Raw genomic sequence first — 18,025 nt, forward strand, 5'->3', positions numbered from 1 at the left:
CCGCCACCGCAAATTGATGCCGGCTGTTCTGCTGCTGCCAGGGCCGATCAGAACTGTCAGCTTAGCTCCAATCGTGGACACTATGAAGCGGCAGTAGCAGCTGCCAGAGTCTCTGCCCAGCCGGCAGCAGGTGCCCCAGCAGTGCCTGCACCAAACCTCCACCAGCCGTAGGCAGGCTTGGATGCCCCTAGGCATTTGCTTAGTTTGTCTATGCCTAGGGCCGGCTCTGACTAAAGGCAATTAACCTAGCAGTATATTTTTTTGATTGTGAGAAGAAACAAAAACACCCAGACGTGTGCATTAGTAGAACATACAAAGAGAAAACCGATAGATAGGGTCTGGATTCAAAGCCATGATTCCAGCGCTGAGTCAGCAATAATAGCCACTGGGGAGAATGCCAATATAAGGATTATTTTGGGACTTGTATGCGCCAGGCTACTCACACATTGACCAATGGGCCACTCACTGGAGTTGGCAATATTTTGTTTTACATGAAGTAATCATTTCCTGCACTGCTGAAAATGTGAAGGTGAACTAAACTCTGAATCCCATCAAGTCTGCATTTAATTTCAAGTACAAAGATGAGATCATTAAAATGGTCTGATAGTGTAATTTGTCACAGACCATAAGACGCAGTGCATCACATTTGCAATATGGTTTTTAAAGTTGATGTTTAATTACAATTGATATTTACACATAAATTTTCTTATGTAACTAATTATGATTTGAAATGTATATTTTTAATTGTAGCCTAACACTCAGTAGATTAATGTAATATAAAGCACCATTGGCTAAATCGTAGCTTTTGGCCCAAAGCTAAATTCATCAAAATTCAAAACAAACTTTCTTTTAGGGTCTCAACTTTGTTTTTACTGTGGCAGATGGCATGCAATCCCATATATCACCATTAATGTAGCACAGTGAGCTTAGCTGCATGTGACCACGTGTGCTTTTATGTGCCCTATCCGTGGGACTGTACCTTTAAACGTTTGCTGATTATCCTTTAAGGATAAAAAAAAAATCTGAGCTCTGTGATGTCATGTTAGCAAGAAAAAATGCAATGCAAACATCTGCTGTGGAGTTCATCAGGATGGAAAATATGTCTGTAGCACTTCTGACGATCAAAACCCGGGACAAATATGTATGAACAATAAAATACAAATACAGAATAAGGCAAACTGCTAAGCTCATTTTCTTCAGGGCACACTCTTAGTGAAGGAGTCTTGTCTTGGATTTCTAAACAATGCAATATTAATGGACTGAATCTTTCAGCATTTGATAATTTTTTAGAAAGGATTTCATTTTGATGTTTTAGCTATCAACCTGTGAGCTTCATTAATGAGGGAAAATATAGAAATACACAGATATATTCAAAGCTAGACTTAAAAAGAATAAAAAAACAGGATTACAGACTCAAATAAATGAACACATTTTCAGGCCTCTTTTAAGTCTGCACACATTGTTTAACGCTTCCTTCCTTTGTCAGATTGGATTTGATTAGAGAGGTACACCCTCTGTCAAGTCTGCTCTGCTTTCACATGTAGAATTTCTATTCCTTTGCTGGCTGCGTGTTTATGCTTTGCTAATCTTCCATCAGGTGGGAAAAAAAGTTGTTTTAGGAAAAAAATAATCTAGTGAAAGTCAAACAGTATATACATTATATATATCTATATATATATATATATATATCTTTTAGACAGGTTTACATGAGAGCACCATAGTGAAGACATATTCTAGATGTTAGCTGCAGCAAAGATGCCATCAATTCTTTATGATATGAATTTGAAAAGTGATTGATTTACAGCCAGTATCTGCAATGAGTCATTCCTCCTTTTGTCAAATTAAAGTATTATTATTTTACTGTGCAGTTATTATTCTGTGCATTGGTAGAGCTGGTCCTAAAAAGTATTAAGAACACCAGAGGGATGTTTATAGACACCATCTGATATTTCTTACATAGCAATGTCTGTATGGTGGAGTGCCTAAATATACAATTTGTATTCCTACCCAAACAACAATAGTTTCAACTCAGATCAACAGTCTCTATATCTACTGGATTACAGTCTGTTTCTCAAAACTGTTGATAATGACTGTTAATAAACAAAGGTCATTTGAGAACCACAAAATGGCGGCTGTTCAGCGCAATATCTAGACATTCCATTGGCCTAAATTTACCACAAGGTTCGTAGACTTTTACTGTGCAAGATGGCTTTGATTACAGTGGATCAGCAGGTTCCCCATGGTAAAGGCATTCCTAGGGAAGTATGGAGTGGATGCATCGGATTGACAAATGTTGTCAAGCAGTGCAGAAAAGAGATTTCATTTTGCAGAGTGGGATTATTGTCTGCAGTCAGGATGCCATTTTAGGGGCGTTCCTTGGCAAGCGGAGAGGTAAATAACCATTTCCAACCCACATACAAATTTTTAAGAGCCTGCGGTATTCGGATTACATTCCTTTACTTTTCATGGAGCCTGTTATGTGCCTCCATGTTTCACCTTGGTAGAGACATACATTTTAAAATTTAAATCTATTTGCCTAAGGAGCAGTGTGTAATAAAATGTTCAACGCACATAACTGCACATGTAAAAAAAGACAGCCTCAATGGCCCTACAGTGTCATGAATAAGACACACATGAGGCAAAGTCATAGTATTTTTAGGGGAAAATTTTCAAATTTTGAAATGATTTTGTGGGTTAGGGCCAGTTTGAAGAATTATGTTGGGTCTTGATAATAGTGGACATCTAAGACCCTCCGTGATATCTGCACATATACTGTACAGCCATACAGAGAGAGCCTGAATATCACACTGACATTACCATGGTTAAAGCCTTGTATTTCCTCTAGCTATAATGACTGCTCACATTAAGATGGATAAAAGATCTTTATGAAAACACTGAGCATGAAAAATTGGTAGAGCCAAAGGTTTTAAGCCTACCATTTAGATTTATAGCTTTCATTTCAACGTAGCTAAAGGGAATACAGCAAAATATTTAATATGATTTTAATGTGCTTTGGCCATAGAAGTGTATAAATGTACTTCTACCTCCGGTCTTATTTTTTTAATGAAATTCCCATCAACTTTTCTTATTTACATTGGAGTACGAGCATTTTAAATAACACTTTGCTTGCATCTGCATTATAAGTCTACTCTTTTTTTTTTTTTTTTTACAAACACAAATAAAATCCTATACCTGGACACCTAGGATTGCAACATACCATTACAATGACTGGTGCAGGGAGGGTCAAGAAGTGCTATGTGCCTATTTTTACGTCCTGAAATATGTTGTGCATTTTTAATAAGATCCCAGATGGTACATAGCTGTTATCGATTTGTAAACTGGAAGTGAATGCCTCCTTTGCTTTGTGTTGCACATTACTACTTGAATGGCCTTTGGATAATATAACCGCCGTGCACTTTGTGAACCATTCAGTTTCTCTGGGAGTCTTATTAGCTTGTTCAGATGCTGCCATACTCTTCCTGTGACAGAATCCCCTTGGTCAAATTGTATCTGTCTTTTTTTTTTATCCCATCTTATCAGTAGAAAATGTTGCGATGAAAGATCCACCGGACTTATTGGACAGGCAGAAATGCCTGAACGCCTTGGCGTCTCTTCGACATGCCAAATGGTTTCAGGTTGGCTATTTGTTCTTACCTTATTGTTATTGTAGCCTTATGAGATTTTTTTTTTTTTTTCATTTGATTTATTTATGACCTCATGAATTCATGCACAGTAATCCATTATACTAGACCTGAGTAGTATATAATTCTATATTTACTTTCAAGTCATGCTTACCTAGCAGCTGTGCCATCTATGTGGCCTACTGGAGATTGTTCATTGGTTACTAGCCGATGAGTTGTTACTTGTGTTGATGACACGCAACTGGCAACCTTCTTGTCCAGTCAAAGTTGTGCACGTGTCATCCCTGCCAAGTGGCCTCCTGACCAGCCCGCAAGTTGACACGGATGCTGTTCAGAATGGGTTTAGATTCAGTAGTGCTAGGTGACACGTCATTATCATGAGGCTACAAAAGCAATCTTTTACATGAAGCTTTTCAGTTCTATTTTAAAGCCTGACCTTTCTAAACATGGATGTTTTGTCATTCTGTAATTTTCTTTGCATGCACTTAATCATTTACTACTCAGTAATCACATTAAAGAATCTGTCCGAGGCCTTTGTAGGTTGGGGTAAAGAGTGAGCACAGCAGCAGAACTGGAACCATTTTGTCTATTTCAGGCAAGAGCAAACGGATTAAAATCTTGTGTAATTGTACTACGCATTCTGCGAGATTTGTGCAACAGAGTACCCACCTGGGCACGGCTGAAAGGATGGGTGAGTTTAACTACCGATGACTACAGTTGGTTGGACATGACACGGTGCTTATACTTCCTGTTGGCTGCAAACTGATGTACAATATTTTAAAATGCTTTCTCATTTGTACTGTGTGTCTTGTTAATGCAGTAGATAAGTGTTTCATATTCACTTTCCAGTAAATACGCAGTTTCACCGTAACCATGATAACTATTTTGATTACAAATATAAATGACAGCCACCCCAAAATACAGTATTAGAGCTCACTCTCCACCTCATTTCCCTCAGCCATTGGAACTCATATGCGAAAAAGCCATAGGAACATCTAATAGGCCACTGGGTGCTGGTGAAGCATTACGAAGAGTCATGGAGTGCCTGGCATTTGGCATCATTTTGCCTGGTAAGACTATTGTAACATACACAGCTGAATAATGCTGAGGCTTTATGTTCACTGATGCTAGACCTGATCACTGAACAAACAGTACTGTGGCCAATTTGGCCACACACATGATAGACCCGGTTGCCTAGTGTTAATTGGCAATTGGAGCAATGCTATCTTGATTTATTTTTTTTAATTATTATTTTTTTCTTCTGCTGAACAGTTTTATCAGGTATGTGTTTGTGCCGCCATTCCTATGCTTCATTACTGAAGTAAGTTCATTAGCACAATCAATTGTAACATCATTCTACCACAGGAGGTTATGGTTATTACATTGAGGAAGTCGTCTGATTGCAGAATATATCAGATTAAAAATAGAAGCATCATATCCACTATAGTCACTTAGAGAAAATGGTTAAAGTCTCTCTTTAACCCAGCGGCTATACTTTGTAAATGTATGTCCTATTATCCCTGCTATGACAATTTTACCCTCCCTGTTTTGAAAAGAATGTACTGCATCAAATTTATACCCCTTTTACACCGGCCAAATAACCCGGTTTATTGCCTTGTCAACCTGGGTCGCCGCTCAGTGTAAAAGCTGGCTCACCACATGGACCCGGGTTACGTTTACAGCACAAAACGAGCCAGATCACCACATGGAGATGATGTCCTCTCCAAGCGTAGGCAGAACACTTAACACTGCACCCGTGTGCAGTGTATGTAAACGGGCAAACCGAGGAATAACCCGGGTCGGAGCCGCAATGTGATTGGGTTTTGTCCCGGTTTGGAGCTGTGTTCTGAATCCCAGGTCAGACCTTGGATTTTGGTGTAAAAGGGGTATTAACTTACAAGTTGAAATAAACTAGAATTTAGATTTGTGAATCATTATATCTTAATTCATATTTCCTTTTTCAATACTATGAAAATGTTGCCACTGTTACATTCTCAAAATGTTTGCAAGAGTGTATACCATAAATACGGTCTATTGTATTTCATATAGGAGGGCCAGGTTTGCATGATCCATGTGAAAGGGAACCCACAGATACTTTGGCCTACATGACGGAGAAAGAGAAAGAGGAGATCACACAAAGTGCGCAGGTAATTGTTACAGGAGACACTTTAGATGTTTCGCAGATTTTAGGTCAGCATTTTATTTGCTTTTTAATGAACCACTTAAGTGCGCTTTACCTGTTCATACTCCCAGGCAATTGTGGGTGGTTTAGACCTCAGTGTCTCAAACAATCTTGTGCCTGTTTCACATTCTCACTACATTCTGCTATCAGCTCCAGGCAGCTTCTAATGAGACCCACCTTCTGGTCTCTGCCCCGGTAGACACACGTCACCTTGAAGCTCCAGATTTCTCAAAGGAGCAGCATTATCAGGCTAACTCCAGGCTTCTCACCCACATGTTCCCTTCCTCACCAGCCTTTTACCAAGTCCACCTTCATCCCTGAGTGTAAAGGTGCATTCACATGCTGCCAGTTTGCATACCCTAATATAAGTGTGTTACTCTGTGTGATAAGGAGGGGGATCACTGTAGATGGTTATATGTGAGTTTATCATCATGTGACAGAAGCTGGCATTTATACTGCATGTAATGTGCAGGGAAATGGGGCTGGAATACGAAGGTGCATCTATGTTGATTTCCACTGTATACTGTACGTTTATGAAGACGTTTTAATGTTGATACAGTAAATATTAAATGTTTATTAGAGACATTGAACTATCCCAACAGACTAAATCCTCGGTGGGTAAGAAGTGAGGTTCCATTTTCTCTGTTGCTGGTACTGCATGTATGTAGGTTCATCGTAAACTCTTACAGAAATAAGAGATCTATGATAGATATACATTTCTCCTGTGTTACGGTTCAGTGCAGATGACGTAGTGTAGGTTCTACGTCTTTCCCTCTTACAGGGCACATTTCAGAACGTCCCGGAGGTCAGCTTACTAGTGACTCTTATAATCTGTTCCTTTGACCCTGAACTGTGATATGAAGCTAGAGTGTAATGCAGATGACTGCCTCCTTTACACTTATTAATATTCTTTTAGTTCATTGCTTCTTGTCAATGCTTTTCACAACACATTAAGTATGTCTGACATGTAATGTGGAGCTGCTTCCATTCTGCAACTCTCAGCAGCAGCCAAACCCTTCCGCTGAGGAATGTGCTGTTTTAGTAGGCGGTATTGTGTGTTTAGCAGCTCTCATAGACTGCAGCTCAAGTACACAAGTACGGTCTGGATCCCCCTTAGATAAAACTAGATGGATCATCATATTAACTTTTTACACTATTCTATGTAACATAAAATTTTATTGAAATTGAATATATATTTCTGTGTCTCAATTATTTGAACCCTGGTCCTTATTATACTAAACCTCGATACACACTAGAAGTTTAATTCCGCTCATCCGATAAACGCTCTGATCCGACAGTGATTATCGGATCGGTGAGCACACTTACTGTGCAATTTCTAGATCAGTGTATACTTCCTTCAGATCTCTTCAGCAGGATAGGGAGGTCGGGAGCGAGATAATGTGTGTAGCACACCAGGTTCCAACCTGTTACAGGAGCGTTTGAAGCCGTTTACCAGCTAACACTCCAGCATACACACTGTGTAATTATTAAGCCGATCAGCCAATTGTCGTCTGATTGGGCCTATAATAAATCTATATAGTATGTACCAACTTAAAGCAAGTAGACGGCATGACCAGCATATTCTGCTTTTTTACCAGAAAAAAAATGTATGTGGTAATTTTAGTATTGTATTGTCAGTTTGTGTCTTATAGGTATATTTTATAATTTTGATGTTCCTGTATTATAAAATAGGTCTACAGTATGCTATTGCGTCCCGCCAGGTTTTTTGTAACTTGCAACTTTCCTTCCTTCCATGGCATATTTTTTTCCTAGCCAGAAAATGTGGAGCACTATATTCAGCAGGATGGAGTCAGTATTTTGAAAAACATTTTTTTTTCATTAAAATACATATATTAAATGAATAAACAGTAGCTGTAATATAATATTCGCTAGATAATTTGTAGCACCGTGATAACAATAAACCCATGGCTGGCTATCATAAATCCGTTAAAATTGACAATATAGTCCAAGGCAGAGTGTCGTTGGTAAAGGCAGTCTGATGTTAATAGTAAGTAATTCATTCATAACAGATGACAGTAAAAAGTTCCAAAGTAGATTTTGGGATATAAATCCTAGGAATACTGTCATATTGAATACTGAATATTGAAGCAATAATATCCATCAGACTAAAGGGATACCCCAACCAGGAATACTTTCATGCTGGTGCGGCTTGCTATTGAAGTTCCTGAATTCGAGCCTTGGGTTTCACGACCAGAGCTCCATGATACAACGGCTGATCACCGTCACAGGTACACAGGGTGCTCTGGACTTAGCCTGAAGGCTGAGTGGTGTACGTTTCTATTTCACGTAGTTATACCTAATATTAATCTCTCACTGGGAAGATTAGAAAGGGTGTGGTATATTTTGTTGACCTTTTTAATGTTGACTTGAGTTTTTTGTCAAGGTCATACTGTCGACATTGATGAAATATCGACATGATTAGAATACTGGCAAAACATCAATGGTGGCTCTAGTGGTGACAAATATATATATGTATATTAATAAAAAAATATATATTTTTCTATACTGACTTTATCCTGCTGAATATCGAGCACCAAATTTTCAATTTTGCCGCCGCCTTTAGTACGTGCAGACCTTACTTGTGTTGAGTTCCTTGTATCCACCTCCTTAGAGTAGGGGTGGGCAATATGAGAGTCCCCAGCTGCTGTTGAACTACACATTCCAGCATGCCCTGATATCAAAAGTATGGTAGGGCATGCTGGGATATGTAGTCTCACAGCAGCTGGAGGGTCACTTACTGCCCATCTATGCCTTTGAAAAAAGGTGCTCTATACCAGTTGCCACCACTCTTTCTAAGCCAGCTCAGAAGGACGTAGCTTTACCATAATGCATGTAAATTTGCAGTTATATCCCAAGAAAGATTATCAATGCTTTATTATACAAAGAAAGAATAGCTTATAACAGGGCTTGACAAATTTTTCTAAAATCTAGGAGCCAGGATGACAGTGTAGGAGCCAGATCACTGTCCCCCCAACTGTTATACACACTATACTAATCCACAAAATGGTCGCAATTGAATGGATATGGTAACATGGAGGCCTTCTCACTACTCTGCACAGTTCGCCTGCTCCACCCCCCACCCTCCAGTAATAACGGACCACATTTCGTATAAATCAATGGTGCCAGAAAGTACAACAGAACCCCCCTCCCGTCGTGGTCACAGCACTATCCCTCTGAAGCCGCTCCACAATCCCTGGCCACACATAGACCCTACTACCGGAGAGCTCTATGCAGCCAGAGATAGGAGACAGTAGACAGCCGGGACGTACAGGAGGATCGGCGTAGACTGAGACAGACAGCATGTGTCGGAGCAGGCCAGGATGGAGAGGAGTAGTCAGTGCAGGATGAGACGGACAGGAGTAGTCAGCGCAGGCTAGGATGGACAGAGGCACAGCAGTCACCGCAGACAACACTCAGCACGTGCACTCCTGTGCATGAAATGAATGCCGCAATACTATAGGCACGAATCTCCGCGGGGGCTGATGAGGATCTGCTTCCTCCCTCACTGCAAAATCTGGTAGCCAGGCAGCAAAATCTGGTAGCCATGGCGACTTGGCCCCTGGGATTTGTCAAGCCCTGGCTTATAATAACATCTGTAGTAGTAATATGTACAGGAGGATTACCTCAACATGCATTGTTAAAATACTTTTTATGATCGTATTCTGCACAGGCCTGAAATGTCTGTGTGTACTTTTATAACATGCTACTGCTGTTAGTCAGCATTTGCAGAAAATAAAATTAACAATGGTTATTATATACCTTTTTAAATGGATTACGCATTATTGCTGGGTAGGTTGTTATTAGTATTCTTTATTTACAAAGTGTCCACATATTAGGTAGCACAAACAAATCCTATGAAAAAGTTAAAGCTAGCCTGCACACATGAGCTTACAATCTAAGAGGAGTGAAAGATGATTGATAAAGTAGGGGAATAACAAGATGCTGATGGGGAAGGTGCAATGTAGCTACGGCAAGATAGTCACCTCATCAGCAACAGCTACCGATGTTGTTGTGTGGGAGAAATGAGGAGAGCTAATGGAAGAAGGAAGACATGAAAAATGTACTAGTCATTGTAGCAATCTTAACCGTCAACTGTTGGGAACCAGAAATGTCCGTCACCATTTATATCAACTGAACCTCCTTCCTCTAAACGTTGTGGGCAAGGCTTTCACTTTTGTGTTGCACGAGTCCTGTGGCTGGTTACTTGCCAGCTCGGAGTACCTGTGTGCCCAGTATATTAGATTGGCATCATGCTCCGAGTTGGACACAGCCAGGACACTTGCTCTCCAAACTGCGCCGGCAGCTGCTGCCACCAAGGATTCCTCAAAGATCACCAAAGTAGGAACAGAGGCGGCAACAGCACTGACAGTTGAACTCAGTGGGTCTAGCAGCTACAGTAAACTGAGATAGTATTCCAGTAGATCTTCAAAAGGCCCCCATCCTTGGTATGATGACACTCCTGTGAGCTACTCTATCATTTCCCACTGCCGTCACTAAGTTTTTAGTAGTTTTGTTTTTTTTATTTGTGAGATGATTATTATTTTGTAGGTAGAGCACAGATCTAATCAAAGGTGCAACCATCGAACAGCCGTCCGTGTGTCACTGAGGGTCTGTGTCCACAGCAAAACATTGTTGTGTCAGCATTTCCCCAGAATAGAAAAGGATTTGTGGGCGTCAAAAGGAAGTTGCTGTCTAGGAGGTATCATATACTACTACTGGAACCTTTGGCCTGCTCTGACCCATCTTTCATTTGTGCAACTGCGAAATCCAATGAGACAGATCTAGTATCACTCTCATTTTCTCTGAATCTTGTGAAGGGGGGGAGGGGGGGTGTTTGGAGAGAGATTAAAGGAAATGTCTGAAAGATTTAGTTTGGGAATCAATGATACAAAATACTTTAAGCCATTCCCTACTATAATGCTCTACTGAGATGGAAAGTTACTTATTTAATGTTTCTGCGGCTAGTGGGTTAACTTAACACTGCAGGGTAAGATGCACTTTGCTTAGGAAATCATGTCTGTGACTGAAGTCAGAATAGAGTTAGGGAAAAGAAGCACATGCTGTCTCACTGGTGATGGATTTGTTTTGCTGTGTATATGACTTGTACTCCATACATCCAAATATCAAATGCTGACAAAATACATGTCTATGAATGTTCTGTGAGATCCCTGGCCTGATAGTTTGCGTGTCTTTGGAAACGAGCCAGAGAGTCACAAGAGGACAGACTATTTGTGAGAGGTGAGGGTTTCAGAACAGCCCTATAATATAATATTAACTCATTGCTTGGTCAAGTTTTTTGGGACAGGATAAAGCATGTTTCAGTTAGACTACATACAGATCATACAATTGTAAAGCGCAACGGAATATGTTGCGCTATATAAGAAAGTGTTAATAAATAAATAAATACACATTTCAGCTTTAAAGGTCTCAATTGTACTGATGATGACCTAGCAGACATACCCTTTCCTCAAAAGGGGGAAAAAAAAGTTTTTGTTTTGATGCCCACATTTCATTTACTGCAAATATCCCTTTGTTTCTCAACTCCTATTCCAAGTCTGATGGGGTTTTTTTGTCATGTAAATAAAGAATGTGAGTTTCTGTAATTAAGAGAAATCTGCAGCATTACAATTAATTAGTTCAAAGGAACCCAGCATTAATCGGTACTTGATAAACTGTAATATGATGTTGCTCGGGTCTAGAAATTTCTGCAATCTGCAGGGAGCAATTAAAAGGGGTATCCATTGTGTTGTGGTGGCAGGCCGGGCCTTTAACTAATTAAATCGCCTTCGATAAGCATAGCTGTTTATCTTGAATAATTTATTATGAGTATAGTTTCCTCAGTAATTGTCTGTGCCTTTAAAAAGAAAAAATAAAGTGACTATGCAGCTGTACTCTAAGGGGTATATTTACTAAAGTGAGTGTCTTTAGGAGTGGAGATGTTGTCCATAGCAACCAATCAGATTCTAGCTATTATCTTGTAGAAGGTGCTAGATGAATGTTAAGCAGAATCTGATTGGTTGCTATGGGCAACATCTCCACTTCTAAAAACTCTCTTAAGTAAATTTACCCCTAGGTATCAATCATGAGTGCAGGAAACCGGGCAAGCAAGATGGTGCCTACTCTATACATGTCATTGGTGCTATGTGGTTTATTTTCACTGTTTAATATTTACATTCATTGACTACAAGCTGTTGGTTAAATAACTACTCTCATGATTTCCATTTGGTGAGCTGATGGGAGCACAGTACAGATTACAATGCAAAACTCCTTCACAAATATATGGCACATTCAGGAAGCAATTTAAAAATAGTTTTCTAATACAGTACATTAAAAAAACTACAGCAACCAGTGGTTCCTTTATTATCCTTTCAAAGGGTTTCCCTGTTTGTATTCTTTGCATATGTAACATGATTAACTGTGCTATTCAATTATTCATGGTCCCTGCCACTAGCAGGGATAATAAAGGTTTTACTTAAAGCAGCACTACCACCTAAGAAATGCTTCACCGAAATGCCCCCTCGCCCTAGCCGCAGAGCCCAACTAACAAATTGTACTTCTGGTTTGCAGCCAGGGCAGTGAGATCAACATATTCCTCGGGGCTCCTGCAAGAGGAACAGGGCTTAGTAGCTTTAATAATCTCAATGAAAAATAAGCCCAAACAAAGCAAATAAATTTATATTTGGCTATATGTTACAGTGCCTGCGAGCAGTACAGTAACTACCAACAAACACCCGAAAACAGTCCACACTACAATCCTAGTAATCCGCCACTGCCTTATTCTGTAGTTTATCTATGAGATTATCAAATGGTGTCAAGAGAAAATATAAAATAATCTGTACAATGACTTTGGATATATTTTCTGAAATTTCCTGCACATCAGAGTGGATATCAAGTCCATGGCATTATAGAGAATAAAGCTGCCATGTTCTAGTGAATATCTAGTATAAAACTGTCCATATTACATTAAGAAATATATGGTACGTGCTGATTTTTTTTTTAAGCTCGGCCAGGTCAATCAGAAAGTTCGGTCAGTTAGTACCATGGCTACATCGCATCAGAACGGTGTAATGAGCAATGCGGACAGCTGCCTAGAGTATCGCTGGTTTGAGTAGTGTGTCTTTTCCTACTTTGCGTTAACACATGGAAATATGTGTAGTCTACAGTTGTTTTGCCATTAATGTGATAAAAGTTTAATCTGTTTGTGATTGTGCCCACTTGTACAAGGTAGCGCAGCATGGCACTTCCAAAGTGCATTCGGATGTACATTCGTGGTATTCGCTTTTCAGGGGACCTTAGCGCAAATTAATCAACGAAAATTAAGTTCTCTTCATCTATAAATAGGACTTCACTACTAGACATAAATTATGTACTAAAAGATAATAAAGCTTCTCTCACTTTCTCGGCAATACACACAGTTATGCAAAAACCTGTATACTGTTGTGTTTGTACAATTTGCCTGGACGTTTACATTTTAGAGCAGCCGGTATGAGTTAAATAGCTCCATTACGAATAACGGCAATAAAGAGATATTGGTTAATGGGCAGAAATTGCAAAAGATCTTAAATAGACTCCGATGTCTCCTGATGTCTGGTTTATTAATGATGGTATGGTCAGACAAGCAGTTATAGTCACAGAAACACATAAATGGATACTAGTATTGCAGGTTTGAGTGCTCATGCCTAACTGAGTAATTCCCTGCAATCTGTCCCTGCTACCATAGATATCCATATGATTTCATATCCGAATAGTCCCAAACAAGTATTATAAACGCTGCAGACCTGCTGATCTAATCTACTACATCATTCTGCAGTGAATCAAATGTAATTTTATCTAGACCCTGTTGTGGCTGCATGCTACACTTTATTAATTTCCCATCTGATGACCTTGTAGAGCCATTGTACAGTACTCTCACACAGCCCTTCCTCACAGAGAGTGGTTTCCAGCCATGCTGCTGATTAGAATTCTTCACAGTGTAATTACATTTATAAGAGAAGTGGTCTGTTGCAGGCTGCTGCACATTCTGCTTTCTACACAAACACTGGGTAACACAGCATACAAGAGCTGAATGACTGCAAATGTGTTTACGTATGTGTGCTCAGATGCTTTGTTCAGTATGACTAAGGCTCATGTTTCAATTTTATTTATGTACAGCAAGCAGCTCCTACATGTTAATGAATGCAGAGAATCGATAGAAACTTTCTATGGGCAGAGCAATGTCCCTCTGGCTTCCTGAGTATTTTGTAAATAAGCATTCATGTCACACTGCGGAGTATTATAAAGTCAGCGCAAGTCATAACAGCAAACAAAAATGAGTATCAATATATACTGCAAATATTAGTCCTAAAATATATCAGTCTCAGGACAATGCCATTCTCAGTTATGATATAGATTTACAGATGTGTCCTTATATACCTATCATTTTATTGCACCACATGGCATGAGACACCTGACGCGATTCCTGTGCTGTGCACTTGTTCCTCAGTTTCGAAACTTTCTCCTTAGAGTAAGCATAGCGATGCATGTGGTACGGGTCACTCATATTGGACCAGTCTTTAGCTTTCTTACACTAGACTGTACTTTTTCCTCAATTTCGTAGTAACCTGCACACGGACCCCCTCCTCTCTCAAACCGTCTCTGGTTAGCGTGGCTAAATTGCAATGTCTGTGAGAATAAGTGTAGTGGACACATCCCTATATATTGTAAGCTTTATCTGTCTGTTATTACCCACTCTTGTTTTATTACTATTTTGTTCACAATTTTAAAGCAACAGTATATGCTGGTGCTATATAAGTAACTATTAATAAATCTGTAGTTGGGTAAAATGTAGATAAGTGAACAGATTTGGTTCAGTAGGGCTGGCTGGGCTGTGGTTTAAGTAATTACACATTTATTTATAATGTTTACAAAATATGCTATTTGATCGTAATCAATATGCTGTTGTAAGTGTTTTTATAATTGTTATTATACAATAGATTTAAGTTAAATAATAAATTCAACTTACTCGATCCCATGGCTTCTCTAGGGGGTATATTCACTAAAGTGAAATATTTTTTTAAAAGTGGAGATGTTGCCCCTTAGCATCCAATCAGATTCTAGCTATTATCTTCTAGAAGGTGCTGGTTAAATGTTAAGTAGAATCTGATCGGTTGCTATGGGTGACATCTCCACTTCTAAAAACGCAAATTTTAGTAAATATACCCCTAGGTGTGAGATCCTTACAAATTTGATATTTGGTGTGAAATCCTGCAAAATAACACATGCCTTTATGAAATCACTGCAGTTATGCTTAATAAATATTGACATTTTGATCCCTGTAACACTTTTTGTCACGCAGACTATTGAGCCTTGTTTATACTTCTTCCATTACAGCATGCACTGCGTTTATTAGCCTTTGGACAAATATACAAAGTCTTGCAGATGGACCCTCTACCATCAAATAAACCCTTCCAGAAATATTCCTGGTCAAGTACAGACAGGGAAGGTGAGTAAGATGTTTGATTTATTTATTTATTTATTCAATGTAATTGAACAAGTATTATTAACATATATTGTTAGTATCTTTTCTTCTTCAGGTTTCATAGGGTCCACAGGGATGCCATTGGGTATGCAGTTGGAGTAATCCATTGCACCAAACAGCTACAGCTTTCAAGTTCCCAGCATGCACAGGACCTCCTCCCTATATACCCATCCACAGGCATTCAGGTTTTTTTTTGCTGTCAGGTTTCTGCATTGTCAGTTTTGTTCCAGCGCAGAATCGCTCTCCTGCCAGATGTTAACTTTTTTGCAGGGTCTTCTCCACCTTCAGCCACCTTATGTCCCTCAGGTGGCACCAAGGGATTTATCCTTGGTTCTCAGGGCGCTGCAGGCTCCCAACTTTGAACCCTTGGATACAGTGGACCTCAAATGGTTGACAGCGAAGACACTTTTTCTACTCACTATCTCCTCAGCTTCCTCAGCTCACAGAGTTTCTGATTTGGCAGCACTTTCATGTCACTCCCCATTTTTCACCACAATAGAGCTGTCCTCCTTACAAGGGCGGGTTACCTTCTAAAAGTGGTATCCCGTTTTCATATGAATGAAGGAATTGTAGTCCCAGCCTTTGTTTTCAGGCCTTTCTGTAGATGAAGCTTCACTGGATGTGGTTCGAGCTCTGCGTATCTACGTGGATTGTACCAACTCCATCAGGAAATCAAATGCACTTTTTGTGTTATATGGTTTTCCTAAGCGAAGCTGGCCAGCTAACAAGTAGACTCTGGCTCGGTGGCTGCGTATGACTATTTCTCATTTGTATACTCAGGCTGATCTCTGTTCTGAACAGGATGACAGCACATTCTACTCGGTCTGTGGGACCATCGTGGCGCCTCTGCAGAACAGTTGTGCAAGGCGCCAACTTGGACTTCGGTTCACATTTTAATCAAATTCTATGTATATGATACTTTTGCCTCCCATGATGCTTCCTTTGGCCGGTGGATTCTCCTCTCTGCTCAGGAGCATCCCCACCCTTAAGGGAACTGCTTTAGGACATTCCCATGGTATTCCTCTGGACCCTATGAAAAGAAAATAAGAGTTATGATAGACTTACCTTTGTTAAATCTTTTTCTTTGAGGTTTATAGGGTCCACAGGGCACCCACACTGAGGCGCCTGGCCTCAGTTGGGTTCTGTTCCTTTCTTTTTTGTCACTGATTCCCTCTTCGTTTTTTAGAGTGTTTCTTGTGTACATTGTACTTCCTTTCTCCACTTTCCGTCTTTTGCCGTTAGGCTTGTGTACAAACTGAATGCCTGTGGCCGGGGGCGGGGTATATAGGGAGGAGGTCCTGTGCATGCTGGGAGCTTGAAAGCTGTAGCTATGTGGTGCAATGGATTACTCCAACTACAAGCCCCAAGGTATCCCTGTGAACCATATGGACCTCGAAGAAAAAGAGTTAACAAAGGTATGTCATACCATAACTCTTATTTTGTATGTGTACAATCTTGCACTAAAGTCTGAAGTTGTACTATTTTATTGTTTGAGGCTTCAGCTGTTATCTTTGGACCTTTTGTCCCTCAACCTCAATAGCTTGTCTTATTCCACTGTGCTTTGGACAAAAGGTAGCTTCTTGATGATAGATTCGGATAGTATTTACTATAGTCTGAACTATCCAAAATGTGTGACTAGAAAAAGATATAACAAAATGAGACCTAGCTGCTGTGCTAGACACTCTTGGAGGGACCCAGCCAACCAGAGCACACAGTGATTCCTGGCTTTTTAAAAAACATTTAGTTAAATTACCAAATTTATTTATAAGTTCAGAGCACCACAAAATGTTTTTTTAGATAGTGTTTGTAGAGTAGATGGGAAAATACTGAATTATGGGCCTGATTCAGCAAGGATGCAGGCAACTTTGTAATTGTGATCCTTGCTTTTATGCAAATGCAACAGGAAATGTATGACACCCCCTGCTGCACATGGTCGTGATGGTGGACGGCGCTGGGGCTCTGACCAGCTGAGTAAGAGGCTGGCCGGCTTGCAAGCCCAGGACACTGCGTTGATCAACGCAGATCCTGGGCTGACCACTCCCGGAAATTTGGGCGGACGTGCCTCCATTTCTGGGAACGCCGGCCGCCCCCACACTGCCCCTTAAATGCATTTGTCAATCAGGCAGAGGCATTCAAGGGTCTGCGCGCGACTACGCAGGACCCGTTCTACACATTCACAGAATGGGTCATGTGCACGGGAATCTGCGATCAGCACTGCACTTGCGTGCACTGCTGAATCAGGCCCTTTGTGCCTACATCAGAGAAATAAATATCACTTTGGGGGTGGGGAGAGAGAATTTATTTTTGGTCCACCACTCCCAATATATTACGCACTTGCTAACTTATAACAAAGAGGGTACAGGTGTGTCCACAAACATCTTACTTCCTTGCACGTTAAACAGCCATTCTAGTCGCACATGCTGTGGCGTGACTCATTAGCGCTGTGTCTTTTCGTGCGGCTTTTTGCCTTCAAATGCGTCTGATTCGCAAAGTAATGTGATTAGGAAGCACAATCAGATTAAAATTATATGCAACATGCCTATATTCTGTGTGCAACTGCGAGGGTATCTTCATGCGAAATGCTACATTATAGTGTCAGCGGCTGTGACACTGTGACGTAGCATTTCGCATGCAGATACACCCGCAGTTGCAAACAGAATATAG

The 18,025-nt window shown here is 40.2% G+C and overlaps 1 protein-coding gene across 4 annotated transcripts in view; it reads left to right on the plus strand.

Moving 5' to 3' along the window:
* The window catches only part of STRBP (spermatid perinuclear RNA binding protein), a 197,834-nt gene that overhangs the window by 144,333 nt on the left and 35,476 nt on the right, over window positions 1-18,025 (plus strand). For 3 of the 4 annotated variants that reach the window (XM_088466890.1, XM_088466898.1, XM_088466905.1), the window contains exons 7-11: window positions 3,541-3,635; window positions 4,237-4,332; window positions 4,600-4,711; window positions 5,691-5,788; window positions 15,214-15,325. In XM_088466890.1, the coding sequence (XP_088323016.1) occupies window positions 3,541-3,635; window positions 4,237-4,332; window positions 4,600-4,711; window positions 5,691-5,788; window positions 15,214-15,325 (513 nt within the window). The remainder of the gene's footprint in view (window positions 1-3,540; window positions 3,636-4,236; window positions 4,333-4,599; window positions 4,712-5,690; window positions 5,789-15,213; window positions 15,326-18,025) is intronic. The other variant, XM_088466914.1, reaches the window with a different exon arrangement.

The sequence above is a fragment of the Taudactylus pleione genome, unplaced genomic scaffold, assembly GCF_031769625.1.
Source record: "Taudactylus pleione unplaced genomic scaffold, aTauple2 ptg000009l, whole genome shotgun sequence".
Lineage (NCBI taxonomy): Eukaryota > Metazoa > Chordata > Amphibia > Anura > Myobatrachidae > Taudactylus > Taudactylus pleione.